The sequence below is a fragment of the Delphinus delphis genome, chromosome 10, assembly GCF_949987515.2.
Source record: "Delphinus delphis chromosome 10, mDelDel1.2, whole genome shotgun sequence".
Lineage (NCBI taxonomy): Eukaryota > Metazoa > Chordata > Mammalia > Artiodactyla > Delphinidae > Delphinus > Delphinus delphis.
Genome location: NC_082692.2, coordinates 79,637,448 through 79,653,531, shown reverse-complemented (window position 1 = coordinate 79,653,531; position 16,084 = coordinate 79,637,448). Strand labels below are relative to the sequence as shown.

Here is a 16,084-nt window from a genome sequence, read left to right as displayed (position 1 = left end):
TCGCCTCTGCTAAATTTATTATTGTGTGAAACAACGTATGTACATCCATGATAACCAGCCTAGCTTCCTTAAAGAATTGTCTTAGAGATTAAATCAATTAAAGCTTTAAAGTTTCAGGTTCTGGGTGCCACATGCTTAGTGCACCAGCTGAGTTAAGAGTCCACATGGAATTGATCTCTATTAGGAACTTTATCTCAGATTCTTCTCTTGTTTTAGGCCTTTCTTTCCTTTTCTTTTTTACTTTAGTCCTCTAGGCTCCCATAGTGGTTAGGGTTTGGGAGAGGCTCACTGAACTCCCTGTGGGAACTAGTCATTATTCTTAAAACCCTTCTACTCCATAGTCTCTACATTGATTCTTGTCTTTCACATATAGTCATATCTTTGGAATATAATGGATACAGAAGCCAGTTTAAATCCATACCCTTTGACTCCAAGCTGCAATTGTGAGAAACATTAAATTGGATATTATCATCATAGGTTACAACTCTGAGTTCCCTGCCTGCTGGTTAAGCATCCTGGTCTATGTTCCTGACAGTACTCTCAGGAAGAAGCTGTATAGCTAATAGGGTTAGATTGTTTGATATTAATTTTGCTAAGTTCACTGCTCAACTAAACTTGCTTCTGATCAAGAGTGTACTTCTCATGCCAGCAAATGATAATTTTAAAGAGATCTGCTCTTGGGAAATCTCTCCATCTTCCACCTTAATACTCAGAGAGAGATTTTTGTAGCTGCCCGTTTACCCCACCCACTTCACCACCACCATCATCAAAATAATAGCCTACATTTATTGAGCTCTTTTATGCAGCAGCCACCTCCCTAAGCACTTTACCTATGTTATCTGTCCACAGTTCTTCCTTACAACCATCATGTGAATGTTGAGGTTGGTACCCTCATTACCTCCACTTATGCATCCGACCCTCAGGCAGAGAGACGTTTAGTAACTTGCCCAAAGCCACACAGCCAGGAAGTAGTAGAGCACAGATTTGAACCCTAGCTGTCATTAGGAACAGCTTAGCTTTTGGCTAACACCTTTTTGTTGTAGTTTTTTGTGGGTTACTTCATTGCATAGTCTCAATGTGTGCCATCCAGTTTGGCTGCTACTGGCTATGTGATACCAGTTAAATTCAAGTTCATTACAATTAAAAACTCAAAAATTCAGTTCCTCGGTTCCACTAGCCATGTTTCAAGGGCTCAAGAGCTGCGTGTGACCAGCAGCTGCCATGTTGGACAGTGCAGATACAGAGCATTTCCTGCGTCACAGGACGTGCTCTTGGACAGCACTAGTGTAGGGTATTCAAACAGTATTACCAAGAATAGTGCAGCTTGGCAGAGAAGCAAGCACCTATGGTTTATTCAGGAATAGATGTTTGGGCCGAGACCCAGAAGATCCTGATTCAGTGAGTCCAGGGCAGCCCCTACATCTTTAAAAAGTTGCCCAGGTGGTCCTCACACATAACCACATCTACAAGTGGTGACTAGTAAAGAGATTAGCATCGCTTAGAAAATGACACGTGCCACAGGGCTGCAGCAGAGAGCTCCACATTCCACTGCTTGTGGGTAGAAAAGCATTTCTTTTCCAAAACTGCAATAACTGATGATCTACCCATACATAAAATGTAATAAAATGTGCATAAATGTGAAACCCTCTGATCTTCCCTCCCTAGTTAAGTGTTGAAACAGGAAGTCAGTGGTGTAATTTCAATGTCTTCTTCATGTCTCTTAAGCTGAAAACATTCTGAGCTCAAAATATGCTAATGGCTTTAAAACATTTCATTCAGATAATCTGCCAGATACATTTTTACATTTTCTAACTTTGCCTATAATCAGGGTGGGAAACTTACACACTCAACCACCTCTTTCTGCCTTCTCAACGACACGTTAAATCTCATTTCTTTGCGTTGTTGTTCATTCATTCATTCAGCACACGTTTTTGGAGCACATACAATGAAACAGGCCACGTTCTACACACTGGATATACAAGCAGAAATCCTTATGGGGTTTCCATTTTAGTGTTGTATGGGTGGGCATGTGCAGTGCCCCTCCTGCAAGGGGCTGGGGAGAGGGAGACAAAACCCCCAACCAATAAGTAAGATGTATACTGCGTGGGATGGTGGTAAATGCTAACAACAGAAATGAAGCAGGTAAGGGGGATTGTGAATGTTGAAGGAGGTATTGCAGTTTTTAATACGGTGGACAGAGAAAGCCTCACTGAGAAGGTGATGCTATTGATGTCTTTGCATAAGTGAAATACATTTCCCTTCGAGCTCGCCCTAGTAGCCTCTGCCTCAAGAATGTCTGCTATTCACATATCCCAAAAAGGAAAATTTGGGGGTTATCTCAACGGTCCTCGATTTTCCATCTAGTAATTACCATAGCAACTGTTTCAGTACAAGCCCTGGCTGCGCTTGACATCACCTCCCTGGCGCTCTGGCAGACGACTTCGCATGGTGAATCCTGCTAGGTCTCACCTTTCATTAGCCACGGTGACAGGGCTGTAGTTTGTCATGCTTCCCACCAGCCTTGGGACTGCTCTAGAGAGGAGGAGGTGAGTGAGCAGACCTGTGACTCCAGGCAATTTAAAACAGCCTTCTTAAGAGCCAGAAACTTTTGAAGTGTGCAATTAAAGATTGTATGTATGCCCAGAGACCTTTTAAAAAAGATACAGCTAACCAAAAATAACTTTCCTTCCTGGGTGCCAGCCTGGTAGTACAGGGGTATATAGAGACATGGAGACTTTTTCTCCTGTTCGTTTGTTTTATTATTTTTTAATTTTTATTTATTTATTTATTTGTATAACATTTTTGATAGAAAAGAAATAGGGCATGTGGAGAAGCTGTGGTCAGGGCGGGAGATGGGAAATATAATTAGGAGAGTTGAAAGAGTCTGAGCATAGAATGATGTTCACTCTCCGGGGTAATCAGGGAAATTCCAATGAGCTTCTTAATTACAGAGAAATGCCCAAACCCAAAATAAAATTTTGGGTTTGTGTACAAAATGTTATTTGTGAATGTTATCAAGAAAACTCAATAAATCCTTAGGTAGCATGTTTGGAAGCTGTATATCTATTAATTTATTTTAAACAAGACAACTGAATTTGGAGCCATCTGGCTCTTGTTACTGTTTTGTTTAGTTCAGGTTTTTTCTTTTTCCTTAAATATTCTAAGCCACATGTCCTAAACGTTTTTTAAATATTAAGTTTTAGCAGCAGACATATCTAGGCAATTCCACAAATTGTTAAACGATGCAAATGAACAGGAAAAATCAGGTGAATTTTAGAATTCAATTCACAGTAGAGTTATGACTCTTTAATTTTTAATATAGTGATTCTCCATTTTTATCAAGTTATTCTTTGTGACTCTACTATGTCTCCTAGTATTATCTATTTAGTTTGAGAATGAATTTTCTGTTTGTCTGAAAGCTAAAGTTTTTGCTTAATTGGTTTTATAAGTGGAAGCCAAGCACAGGGCAATATATTGGAAGCCATACTGGAAAATATAAACGATGACAAAACAGAAGACACCAAGCAAAGACCCGCTCCTCTTTCTCTGAAGAACTTCACGTAGCTTGTTGTCAGACTACATGAACTAAAACTAGGGATCCATGTCAGACGATGGACACCAATGTCATCCTTCTCTTACATTTTCTTTTGGATCTTTGTGCTGACACACTATGTACCCTAGCCCCCTCCTTACACAAAGGGGCCTAGGAACTCCCTTAGTACTGAAATCAAGAGAGGACTTTCTTAGGGCACCTTTGTGCCCACATGCCCCAGCACAGGAGCTTGGAGAAGTTATCTCTAAGTTCTTATCATTTCTTAGTTAATTCATCTTTTCACTCCTGGTGATGTTCCTTACACATTTCTTGTTTTAATCCAGGCAAACCCTTTTTTACACGAAACCCTTCAGAGTTGAAAGGCAAATTCATTCACACGAAGCTGCGGAAAAGCAGTCGTGGCTTTGGCTTCACGGTCGTTGGAGGGGATGAGCCTGACGAGTTTCTGCAGATCAAGAGCTTGGTCCTAGATGGTCCCGCCGCGTTGGACGGCAAGATGGAAACAGGTATGAGACACCACATGGTCCTGTGTGGTCAGGACCAGATGACACCATGATTTCATAAGTTTGTAAGTGTCCTTTAGAAACTTGGCGAATGAACAAGGTTCCTGCACTAAGTAAATGCATTCCCTGGTATAAATGAAAAGCTTTGAAGCATTTTAACATTTCCCCATTTTGGGGAACTGTTAGGGTGCTGTGAGTACAGTAAGGCAGTAATTTACTAAAAATGTAGATCCATTTGAATAAATGATTCTCACCTTGGTTTTTTATAGTGAGAATTTTTTTCAGAAGAAAGCTCCAATGTTCTTTCAATGATCATTATATTCTCATTAGCAGGGAAGACACTAGATGCTACAAAAATGCCTGATTAGCATAACATAACTAATAGAAGCAGTCTCTTTGTGCTTTACGGTACTACCCCCAAACAGTTTCAGTTCAGCTTCCTATTGGTAGGATTTGATAGTATAAAATTGGTATAACTTTTCTGGGCACTGTTTTTTTAACCGTCAACTCTTTTGCAGGAGATGTGATTGTGAGTGTGAACGACACCTGTGTTTTGGGACACACACACGCACAAGTTGTGAAAATCTTCCAGTCCATTCCCATCGGTGCCAGCGTGGACCTTGAACTCTGCCGAGGTTATCCATTGCCTTTTGACCCAGATGACCCCAACACGAGTTTAGTGACCTCTGTGGCCATTTTGGATAAAGAACCAATTATTGTGAATGGGCAAGAGACCTATGACTCGCCGGCTAGTCACAGTAGTAAAACAGGCAAAGTCAATGGCATGAAGGACGCCAGGCCAAGCAGCCCTGCAGACGTGGCTTCAAATGGTTCCCATGGTTACCCCAATGACACTGTCTCTTTGGCTTCCTCCATAGCCACTCAGCCAGAACTCATAACTGTTCATATAGTCAAAGGGCCAATGGGCTTTGGTTTTACTATTGCGGACAGTCCTGGAGGTGGCGGCCAAAGAGTGAAACAGATCGTCGACAGTCCAAGGTGCCGAGGCCTGAAGGAAGGGGATCTTATAGTGGAAGTTAACAAGAAGAACGTGCAGGCTCTGACTCACAACCAAGTTGTGGACATGCTGATCGAATGTCCAAAGGGAAGTGAGGTCACATTGTTAGTGCAACGAGGAGGTATGTAGATTTATTATCTTTCATTGTTTTTAAACCCAAATCCATTATTGTACTTACTGGTTATCAGGTAGCTACTTGGAGCTTTCTGCATGTCTGTTCCTTTAAGATCATTTTTATTTAAATATTGGGAAATGCATTCAAAATGCCTTCTGATTTCTCTAAATGCTAGCCTCTTTAGAATAAAGGTTATGTTTATACTTTATGTATTTATACAAAGGGACATGCAGCTAGAGTGATACTGTTACCGAAAGTGGGGTCTGGCTGCTTGCCACTCAAAAGCTAATAAAGAGGCAAGCTTGGTGGAAAGGAAAGTTTGTTTTATTTCAGAGGCGGGCAACCTGGGGGGAGGGGGGACTCATGTCCAAAGGCCAGTTCCCCCGCAGCAGACAGTCAGTGGGCAAGAGTTTTTATAGCCAGAGGGAGAGGGTTACAATGTCAGCTCTGACAGTCATCTTGAAATTGGCCAAGCAGTGGTCTGATCAGTGTCATCTTGATTGTTTCAAGTACAGTTAGTCTTCAGTTCCAGGGTCAGTTTGTTCCCGTTTCTTTGAGACCAGTTCTCAGAATTGTGGCAGCTTCTGTCATGGCTGCAGTCTGGTCATCATGTAGTTAATTTCTTCCACCTGGTGTGGGTTTCTGTATCTACAAACCAGCTCAAAGGATATGGCTATGAATGTTTAGCCCTTGAGAAGGAACTAAAGGTCCCTGACTTTGCTTAATGACTAAACTGTTATTATTTGGTTCTGTTTGACTGTTTTCCTTAGCTTCTGCATTTTCTCACTTCTCTGATTAAACTTATTCTTTGAGTAAAGTTTTTCAATAGACAAAGGTGGAGGACATGGTCGGGAAAGGACCATAGGGTCCTGCTCTGTTTCAGTACCTTTAAATGTAAATCAGACTGTGCTTTTTAAAACCCATTAAGCTTTGAAAACCTTTATCTTTTAATTCTCCTGAACCTGGTCGACACAGTGTGCATGCAAAACGTGGCTCTCGGCCACTCTTCCAGCCTCGTCTCACACTCCTGTCCCTTCCTCACCATGCTTGGCCACCTGGCTTCTTTTCTGTAGTGCCTTCACTACTCTAAGCCCTTCTGTCTCAGGGCCTTTGCACTTTCTGTTTCCACTGCTTGGAAGACTCTTTTCCCCAGCTCTTCCCTTGGCTGGCTCGGTCTCATTCAGGGCTCCTCCTGAGAGAGGGCTTCTCTGATTACTTATCTAAAGTCGCACCCAGCACTCCTATGTAATCTCTGCTGCATCACCCCATTTCTTAATAGCTTTTATTATGATCATTATTATCCCAAGCCATTGTTTTATATATTTACTTACTTTTCTTTGTTCCTCTCTCTTTTTTTTTTATTGGAGTATAGTTTTTAAAATTTTTATTGGAGTATAGTTGATTTACAATGTTATGTGAGTTTCAGGCATACCGCAAAGTGAATCTGTTATACATGTACATATATCCACTCTTTTTTAGATTCTTTTCCCATATAGGTCATGACAGAGTATTGAGTAGAGTTCCCTGTGCTGTACAGTAGGTCCTTACTGGTTATCTACTTTATATATAGTAGCGTGTATATGTCAATCCCAATCTTTGAATTTATCCCTCCCCGAACCTTATCCCCGGGAATCATAAGTTTATTTTCTACATCTGTAAATCTATTTCTGTTTTGTAGATAAGTTCATTTGTACCCTTTGTTTTTAGATTCCACATATAAGCGATATCATATGATATTTGTCTTTCTCTGACTTCACTCAGTGTGACAATCTCTAGGTCCATCCAAGTTGCTGCAAATGGCATTATTTCGTTCTTTTTTATGACTAATATTCCATTGTGTATATGTACCACATCTTCTTTATCCATTCCTCTGTTGATGGGCATTTAGGTTGCTTCCATGTCCTGGCTATCGTAAATAGCACTGCAATGAACATTGGGGTGCGTGTATCTTTTTGAATTACGGTTTTCTCCAGATATATGCCCAAGAATGGGATTGCTGGATCAGATGGTAGCTCTATTTTTAGTTTTTTAAGGAACCTGCATACTGTTCTCCATAGTGGCTCTACCAGTTTACATTCCCACCAACAGTGTAGGAGGGTTCCCTTTACTCTCTCTTTTTCATTCGAATATAAGCTCCATAAAGCCAGAGCCCACCTCTGCATGTTGACAGCTGAATCCCCAGTACTTAACACAGTACCTGACTCCCCCTAGGTGTTCATGAATGAATAGGTAGTGAATGAATGAATGGATATGTGATTATTTATACTTGGCAGCAACAGTGGCTCCACCAATCGTATCAAAAACATCTCAGCATATGCACATTTTAATGAAGGGGTTATGGATCTCAGAGAAATGGGGTATTCTAAATCCTGAGACAGTTGGCTTTCTTTCCCCTGCCAGCAACCCCCCACCTCTGTGCCACCGGAACTCCCAGGACCTCACACTGAGAAACATTTTACGCCTGTTGAAATGTCTTGCTCCTGGGTCTGTATTTGTGACTAATCTTGATTGATCACCTCCCACAATGGACCTGAGTTTGGTCATTTCCTTGACCCTTGCCAATAGGATGTGTTTCATGAACAGAGTATTCTGACCCTCTGAAAAGAGATCAGGACCCAGACTTTTATTTCCTCTCGGTTTCATTGAGACAGAAAAGCTTGTTTATGTCGCAACAGCCATGTCCTCGGGCTCTTGTGAAGCTGTGTGTTCTGTGATCAAAATGACTGGGGTTGTGGGAAGGAAATCCAAAATTCAGAACTGTCTGTGTGAATCACAGTGCTCAGTCCACCCTTCTTGAACAGGTGTAAAACCCATTTGCAGATTTTTAAATTTTTTTTGCAGATTTTATTTTTTTTTACTTTATTTTTATTTATTTATTTATTTTTTTGCGGTACACGGGCCTCTCACTGTTGTGGCCTCTCCCGTTGCGGAGCACAGGCTCCGGACGTGCAGGCTCAGCGGCCATGGCTCACAGGCCCAGCCACTCCGCGGCATGTGGGATCTTCCCGGACCGGGGCACGAACCCGTGTGCCCTGCATTGGCAGGCAGACTCTCAACCACTGCGCCACCAGGGAAGCCCCAGATTTTATTTTTTAAAAAGTTATTTCTACCAATAAAATTTTGAAGCTTCTTCTTATACCTAGACCACTTGACTGCACAGATCATTTTGTTTTAAACAGTGACCAAGATGTGGTAGGAAGTGACTTGAGGTTAAGGACGAGGAGGAGAGGGAGGGGGTGGGGTGATGGCCCCTGCACGTACAGACCAGCGAGCAGTTTACAAAGCGTTTTTCAAACCTACACACAACTCTCATGTCATTTTTACCACATCCCTGAAAAGGAACATACCAGCCAACAGTAGGATTGAGAAGTTCACCTGGATTCTTTGGTTTCCAGTCTAGTGCTCTGCCCTACTTAACCCTGAACACCACTGATTTTTGCACAATTGCTGGTTTCAGTGGCCGGCAACTTGGAAACTTTTAGATAGTTCTTGGTACATCAGGGCATCTCTGATTCAGCCACTGCTCATTTGACATCACAAATCACCCTGCTCTCCTTCTTCATTTATTTGCTCCTTTGTTTCTTTTGCCATTTTGTTCACTTTTTCTTTTCCATTCACTTCACTTTTAAGGAGACCAAAAAGTAAAGTCTCATTGTAGTTTACTACCTTACAGTGGTTACTGGAGCCATATTGTAATGAATTTGCCCAAATTAGCAAACAACTCATTATAAAAATATACCCCTTGATTTCAAATATGTTTACATTTTCTCTTCTTAATTCCTAAGACCTTCTTTTGGTTAATGCCATTATATTTTATAACATTAAATTAATAAGGGGAGATCCAGAATATATTGCCACATTAGTCAACATCTACATAGTTTATTCCAAAACCTGAGTAATTTAAAATCATTGTAACATCAGCAGTCTTTAAAATATGCCATATGCCTTATGTTTGATTTATGTGTCAGATAGAAAGTTTGTACATCTGCACTTGGCAAGCTAACACCAGCTACTATTAATCTTTCTAGAAAGCATATAAATGTATTTGTTTCTGCCATACATCATTACTTGAATTGGGGCTGGCATTTTAATCATTCCTCTTGTATGATGGCGGTGTAAATGAAAAGGTTTGATGATCGTTTAGGATAGAGGCTAGGTTAAATGAGAAAGTAAATGGCCACTTCACTGATTCTTTCTAATGAATCTTATTTCCATCATAACTCCTGGTAAGCAGATTGATAAACTCATTAAGTCTACACCTCTCTTGATTCTCAGGAATAAATATCTCAAAGGTGGGGCTTTCTGTGCTTTAAAGAACTAGTCTTTTCTACTTTGGGGCAGAACTTAACTACATTTGTATTTTGGTTTTCACTCTTAACTCCCAAGCTCATTTTTTATTTTTGTTCCGGTCGAAATCAGGTGCATTTGGGGTTTTAGCATTTTTTTTTCTTTAATCCCCCTCCCACCAATGGAAGTAAGCAGAGGTTGAAATATCATTTGTAAATTTCCAGAGACAGTTTCCTAGGTCAGGCTTGGGCTTGCTGGGCGTGTCTATCCATAGCCCTGGCAGCTGGGACCATTACTTATTTGTTTACAAGTGTCTTCTTTATAAACATGTCCGTGCCAATGGATGTCACTCAGGTTCTTAAAGGGCAGCGCCTCCTTCCTGTGCCTGGCTGCCCATCTTCCCATGGTAAGTCCTTTTCTCCTCCTCCCTCTGCTGGCCAGTAAGGAGAATGCCTTCTATTTTTCTTAATTTTTCACATGGTATTTGCATTCAGACAGCCCATCACCTGACACCAGTGTGAGTCTAGAGGCTTTTTTAAGCGTTTGGAAAATCATGCTAGAAGGTGATTACTATTGTTTTGAATATATATTTTTTTAATTTACAAAAGATGTAGAATTTGTTCCATAAAGCTTTTTTTACTTTAAAAGAGGGAGTGGGACTTCCCTGGTGGTCCAGTGGTTAAGACTTTGCCTTCCAATGCAGGGGTTATGAGTTGGATCCCTGGCCAGGGAGCTAAGATCCCACATGCCTCACAGCCAAAAAACCAAAACATAAAACAAGCAATATTGTGACAAATTCAGACTTCCCTAGTGGCACAGTGGTTGGGAGTCCACCTGCCAATGCAGGGGACACGGGTTCGATCCCTGGTCTGGGAGAATCCCACATGCCAGAGAACAACTAAGCCTGTGCGCCACAACTACTGAACCTCTGCTCTGGAGCCCGCAAGCCACAACTACTGAGCCCGCGTGCCACAGCTACTGAAGCCCGTGCGCCTAGAGCCTGTGCTCTGCAACAAGAGAAGCTACCACAATGAGAAGCCCGCGCATTGCAATGAAGAATATCCCCCACTCACTGCAACTAGAGGAAGCCCATGTGCAGCAATGAAGACCCAATGCAGCCAAAAATAATTAATTTAAAAAAATATTGTAACAAATTCAATAAAGACTTTAAAAATGGTTTTAAAAAAAAAAGAAAGAAAAAGAAAAGGGGTTATATTGGGTTTTCTCTGGTGGCGCAGTGGATAAGACTCCCAGCTCCCAATGCAAGGGGCCCAGGTTTGATCCCTGGTTGGGGAACTAGATCCCACATGCATGCCACAACTAAGTCTGTGAGCCACAACTAAGGAGTCCGCCTGCCGCAACTAAGACCCCACGCGACCAAATAAATAAATAATTTTTTTAAGGGGATTATATTATATGTAGCATAACTACCTGTGCCCCCTGTGTTTTTTGTGTATTTGGCTAATTTATGCCTAGTGGGAGGTATGACACTCTTGAAGATCTCATTTGGGGTGGAGTCAGAATACCCTGTTTTAAAAGACAATTTGGAATACTTTATGAAATTGGAGAATGTGTGTTTTACTTTAGAGAGAACAAGTGTACTGAAGAAAACGCTGAACTAGAGGTTCCAGGAGCCTGCCTCTAGTTCAAACTGTGCCCATAGCTCCTCTGTACCTCTGACTGGGTTACAACTCTTGCCCTGAGACTCATTTCTTTATCCAAAAAAATGGATAGTTTGCACTAGCTCATCTTTAGGGTGACCCCTGCTAACTCTAATTTTATGCCAAAAAATGGCCTCATTGATGTGTAGGAGAAAGACCACAAGATTCGAGAGTCAGACAATACGAGTTTAAATTGCAACTCCTGCCTTTCTTCCCTTTGTGACCTTAGGCAAGTCATCTGAAAAAAGGTGGCATTTGTACCAATTCCTGACCTAGAAGCAGTCACATGATAAATCAGTGGTGTTTTACTGATATCCTCTAGTGTCAGAAGCCACTGGGTATGGTGGGTTTCTTTTTTAAAAAGAAAAAGCAAACTCCAGCGTGTGCCTGCAGAATTGTAATTTCAGTGCGTGATGTGCAGGCACCTGTATTTTTTTTAGAAGCTGCACTGGCAATGCTGATGTAAAATCAGAATTGCGATCAGTTTTAGGCTTCTGCCCTCGTCGTCCCTTCTCATTTTGATTCTGTGACATATAACTTGAGAGTGAAATAAGTTTATAACTTAACAGTTATTTTCATTTCTAAGTAATTTCTTCTTTTAAAGTCCGATTTCTAAGCAACAGGTTTTCCATCTTCCCTAAGATCCATTGCAGCTCCCAAATTTGACATGTTTCTACTTCAGAGGAGGATAGAAAGGAAGACTTGGTCTCAGAGATGCTTCTTTTGAGCACAACGCTCCAGTGGCTTTTACTGATCACAACAGAATCAGAAGTGATGCTTTGTATACTGAGTGCGCTTGTCAGGGCACTAAGTAATTTTAGGATCTGAATATAAAGTAATGAAATGTTAGGATTCCTGGAGGGGAGGACTGTATCCAACTTGCACTTTTGTATCCCTGGCACGTCATGGGGAACCTGGCATGTGGTAAGGTCTTAGTAAATACTAGCTGGATAAATTAAACTTTCTCTGCAAGTCACATTAGGAAATTAATTATATAGTTTTGAAGTCACTCTTCATAACTTCAGAAAGATAAAAAAGAGATGTTAAAAGGCAAAATGAAATATGAAAATCATGGTAGTGATAGTAATAATGTTACAATAATCATTGATTACTTACTATGTACCAGGATTGTAACCATGGTACAAGCAATACATACGTGTACACACAGGCAGAAATAAAACCTCACAACATCCCACTCTTGTGACCACATTGGAACCATCCATTTGCAGTGTGATTCTGAATAGGACCCTGTGGGAAATGAAGGCAGTGATTAGTAGGAAAAAAAAAAAAAAGAAGTGAAGGAATTGCTTTTGTTGAGGTGTTGAGATTCCACAGCTGAACTTGCTTAGTATAAAGCAAAAGAGAAATTTCTGGTTTAGTTGGGAAGCATGTATAAGACTCCTCCTTGGTTCAAGCATTTGTAATACATAAAAACATTAAACGCTTCTGCAATGTGCCAGGTGTAGTTGGTTCTAAACATTTTACATATCATAATTCAAGAGCCCTCTGAGGTGACTAAAACCTTACCTCCACTTTAGAGGAGAGGGTGCTGAGCCCCAGAGAAGCTCAGTGATTTACCCAGAATCACACAGCTGATAAATGCAAGCTAGGATTTGAACCCAGGAATTCTAGTTCCAGAGACTGATCTCTTACCCACTATGCTAAGCAGCCTCCTGGCTTGTAGATGAAAAGCTCCAATACCATTAAGGAGTACATCTTATACATGAAAGAATGAGTAAGGTCTGAAGTCCGTGGCAAATTAATGCCACTTAATTTTCATCCATATTTGCTGATGATAGTTCATTAAATCGTCATCGATCCACACAGGGAAAGCAATATCTTATCTCATCATCCAAGCATGTGATTAGCATTAGCTCTTCTCTGCGTGTGTTTTTCCACGTCTGAAATGATGCAAAACCATCATAATTAGAACCGCGCTGCCGGAGAGTTAAACCTGGGTGATCAGGTGCCTCTTTTCTCTTTGCCCTCTGGTCTCGGACTGGAGAATGAATTGCAAATTGCACTGCTCAAGTGTTTGACTGCCAGAATCTCTTCAGTTGAGCTGCAGGGCCTCGGAAAGGAGAATTCAGGTTGCCGGCAGAGTGATATCCTAATAGTGGTGGGGTCTGTGTATTCACGTCAGCACATCCCATCTATTCCCCCTCCTCTGTCGTGTCATCCTCCCACCTCTTCCCCGGCCTCTGCCGTCCATCATGTGGCACCTGGCCTTGCTGTGGCCTTGCAACAGGTCTCAAGGCTTCCTCTAGTCCATTCTCCGGCTAGAGTGATTTAAAGTCAGTTGGATCCAGTCGCTGCTCATGTCAGGATGACATCCCATCATTCAGAGTAAACTCCAAAGTCCTGTGTCACAGACAAGCACTTGCTCTTTCTTCTGTGTACTTCCTGTCACAGAGAGCCAAGGAGCTTTCTCACTCCTGCCCTTGAGGCTTCTGCTCAAAGGTCCTTTCCTTCAAGAAGCCTGCTCTGACCACTCCGTAGAAAAGAAAACAGCGTCCACCGCCATCATGCTCTGCTCTGTCCTGCTTTCTGAGGCCATGGACGCTTCTTTGTGGTCTCTGTGAGAGTAGGGACTGGGTCTCAATCATTATTTGATCCCCACCACCAAAAACATGCCTGGCACATTGTAGGTCTTCAGAAAATCATCTATATTGAAGGAAAGCTGTGAATTAATGCAAGGCCCTTTGTTTTCATAAATGCTCATCATCCTTTAGAGAACTTTCTGGGGTGAGAGCTTATCATTAGAGCTGGGGAAACAGGCCGCGGGAGATGGACCACCTCGAAAATCACACAGCATGAAGGTGAGACAGGCTGACTTCCAACCCAGTTTTGTTGGCCTGTAAAGCCCATGCCCTCTGTCACAGGCTGTTCTAAATGACAAGGAAAAAATGATACAAATAAACTTATATACAAAACAGAAATAGACCCACAGACATAGAAAACAAACTCAAGGTTACCAAACACAACATTGTAAATCACCTCTACTTCAATTAAATAAATAAATGACAAGGAAATGCATTTCGTGGCAGTGGATCATGTTGGTCCAATTAAGCCTGTTCTCCAGGTCCAGTGCAGTAGTCACTATCCACGTGTGGCTATTTAATTAATTAAAGCTAAATACGATGTAAAATTTAGTCCAACCGGCCACGTTTCAAGAACCGAATAGCCACATGTGGCCAATGGCTGCTATATTGGACAGTGCAGTTATAGAACCTTTCCACCCTCATAAAAAATGCTGTTGGCCATTGCTGCTCGCAAGATTTTGATTATTTTGCCCGCAAAAGTGATGTGTTGCATGTCCTTTATTTTACCCTTTCTCTTATATGCCTTTGACAGAAGAAAAATATGGAATTGAAGGGAACTTTATGCTTAATACATTTCTTTTTATACAGATAATGATAATAATAGGTCCTATTTATTAAATTCTTTCCATGTGTAGGTACTGCTCTAAGCTCTTTACATGTGTTAACTGGATGTTAAGGGGTCACAAGGAATTGAGACTCAGAGAACATGAAAGACTTGTATTAGCACTTGGGCGATCTGCTCTGTCCTAATCCTGAGACAGCTCATCAACTTTTAATGGGGATTATAGGGCTTCCACCTGGCCAGGAAGCATCTCATCTTTAATCCTGGACTGAGGTTAAGGAGCTTAACTTAAATTATTTGATTATGTAAAGTATCTTTACTCTAAAAAGAGGAAGAAACTTTTTTTTTGAATTTTATTTTATTTTATTTAATACAACAGGTTCTTATTAGTTATCCATTTTATACATATTAGTGTATATATGTCAATCCAATCTCCCAATTCATCCCACCGCCCCCCTCCACCACCCTGCTTTCCCCCCTTGGTGTCCATACGTTTGTCCTCTACATCTGTGTCTCTATTTCTGCCTTGCAAACCGGTTCATCTGTACCACTTTTCTAGATTCCACATATATGCGTTAATATACGATATTTGTTTTTCTCTTTCTGACTTCACTCTGTATGACAGTCTCTGGGTCCATCCATGTCTCTACAAATGACTCAATTTCGTTCCTTTTAATGGCTGAGTAATACTGCATTGTACCTATGTACCACATCTTCTTTATACATTTGTCTGTCGATGGGCATTTAGGTTGCTTCCATGACCTAGCTATTGTAAATAGTGCTGCAATGAGTATTGGCCTCATGTGTCTTTTTGAATTATGGTTTTCTCTGGGTATATGCCCAGTAGTGGGATTGCTGGGTCATATGGTAATTCTATTTTTAGTTTTTTAAGGAACCTCTATACTGTTCTCCATAGTGGCTGTATCAATTTACATTCCCGTCAACAGTGCAAGAGGGTTCCCTTTTCGCCACACCCTCTCCAGCATTTATTGTTTGTAGATTTTCTGATGATGGCCATTCTGACCAGTGTGAGGTGATACCTCATTGTAGTTTTGATTTGCATTTTTCTAATAATTAGTGATGTTAAGCAGCTTTTCATGTGCCTCTTGGCCATCTGTATGTCTTCTTTGGAGAAATGTCTGTTTAGGTCTTCTGCCCATTTTTTGATTGGGTTGTTTGTTTTTTTAGTATTAAGCTGCATGAGCTGTTTATATATTTTGGAGATTAATCCTTTGTCTGTCGATTCACTTGCAAATATTTTCTCCCATTCTGAGGGGTGTCTTTTCATCTTGTTTATAGTTTCCTTTGCTGTGCAAAAAGTTTTAAGTTTCACTAGGTCCCATTTGTTTATTTTTGTCTTTATTTCCATTACTCTAGGAGGTTGGTCAAAAAAGATCTTGCTGTGATTTATGTCAGAGTGTTCTTCCTATGTTTTCCACTAAGAGATTTATAGTGTCCGGCCTTACATTTAGGTCTGTAATCCATTTTGAGTTTATTTTTGTGTATGGTGTTAGGGAGTGTTCTAATTTAATTCTTTTACATGTAGCTGTCCAGTTGTCCCAG

At 41.0% G+C, this 16,084-nt stretch overlaps 1 protein-coding gene across 10 annotated transcripts in view; it reads left to right on the top strand.

Moving 5' to 3' along the window:
* Nucleotides 1-16,084, top strand: part of MAGI1 (membrane associated guanylate kinase, WW and PDZ domain containing 1) — a 617,590-nt gene that overhangs the window by 530,685 nt on the left and 70,821 nt on the right. For all 10 annotated transcript variants that reach the window (XM_060022852.1, XM_060022850.1, XM_060022856.1 and 7 more), the window contains 2 exons: nucleotides 3,877-4,059; nucleotides 4,575-5,195. In XM_060022852.1, the coding sequence (XP_059878835.1) occupies nucleotides 3,877-4,059; nucleotides 4,575-5,195 (804 nt within the window). The remainder of the gene's footprint in view (nucleotides 1-3,876; nucleotides 4,060-4,574; nucleotides 5,196-16,084) is intronic.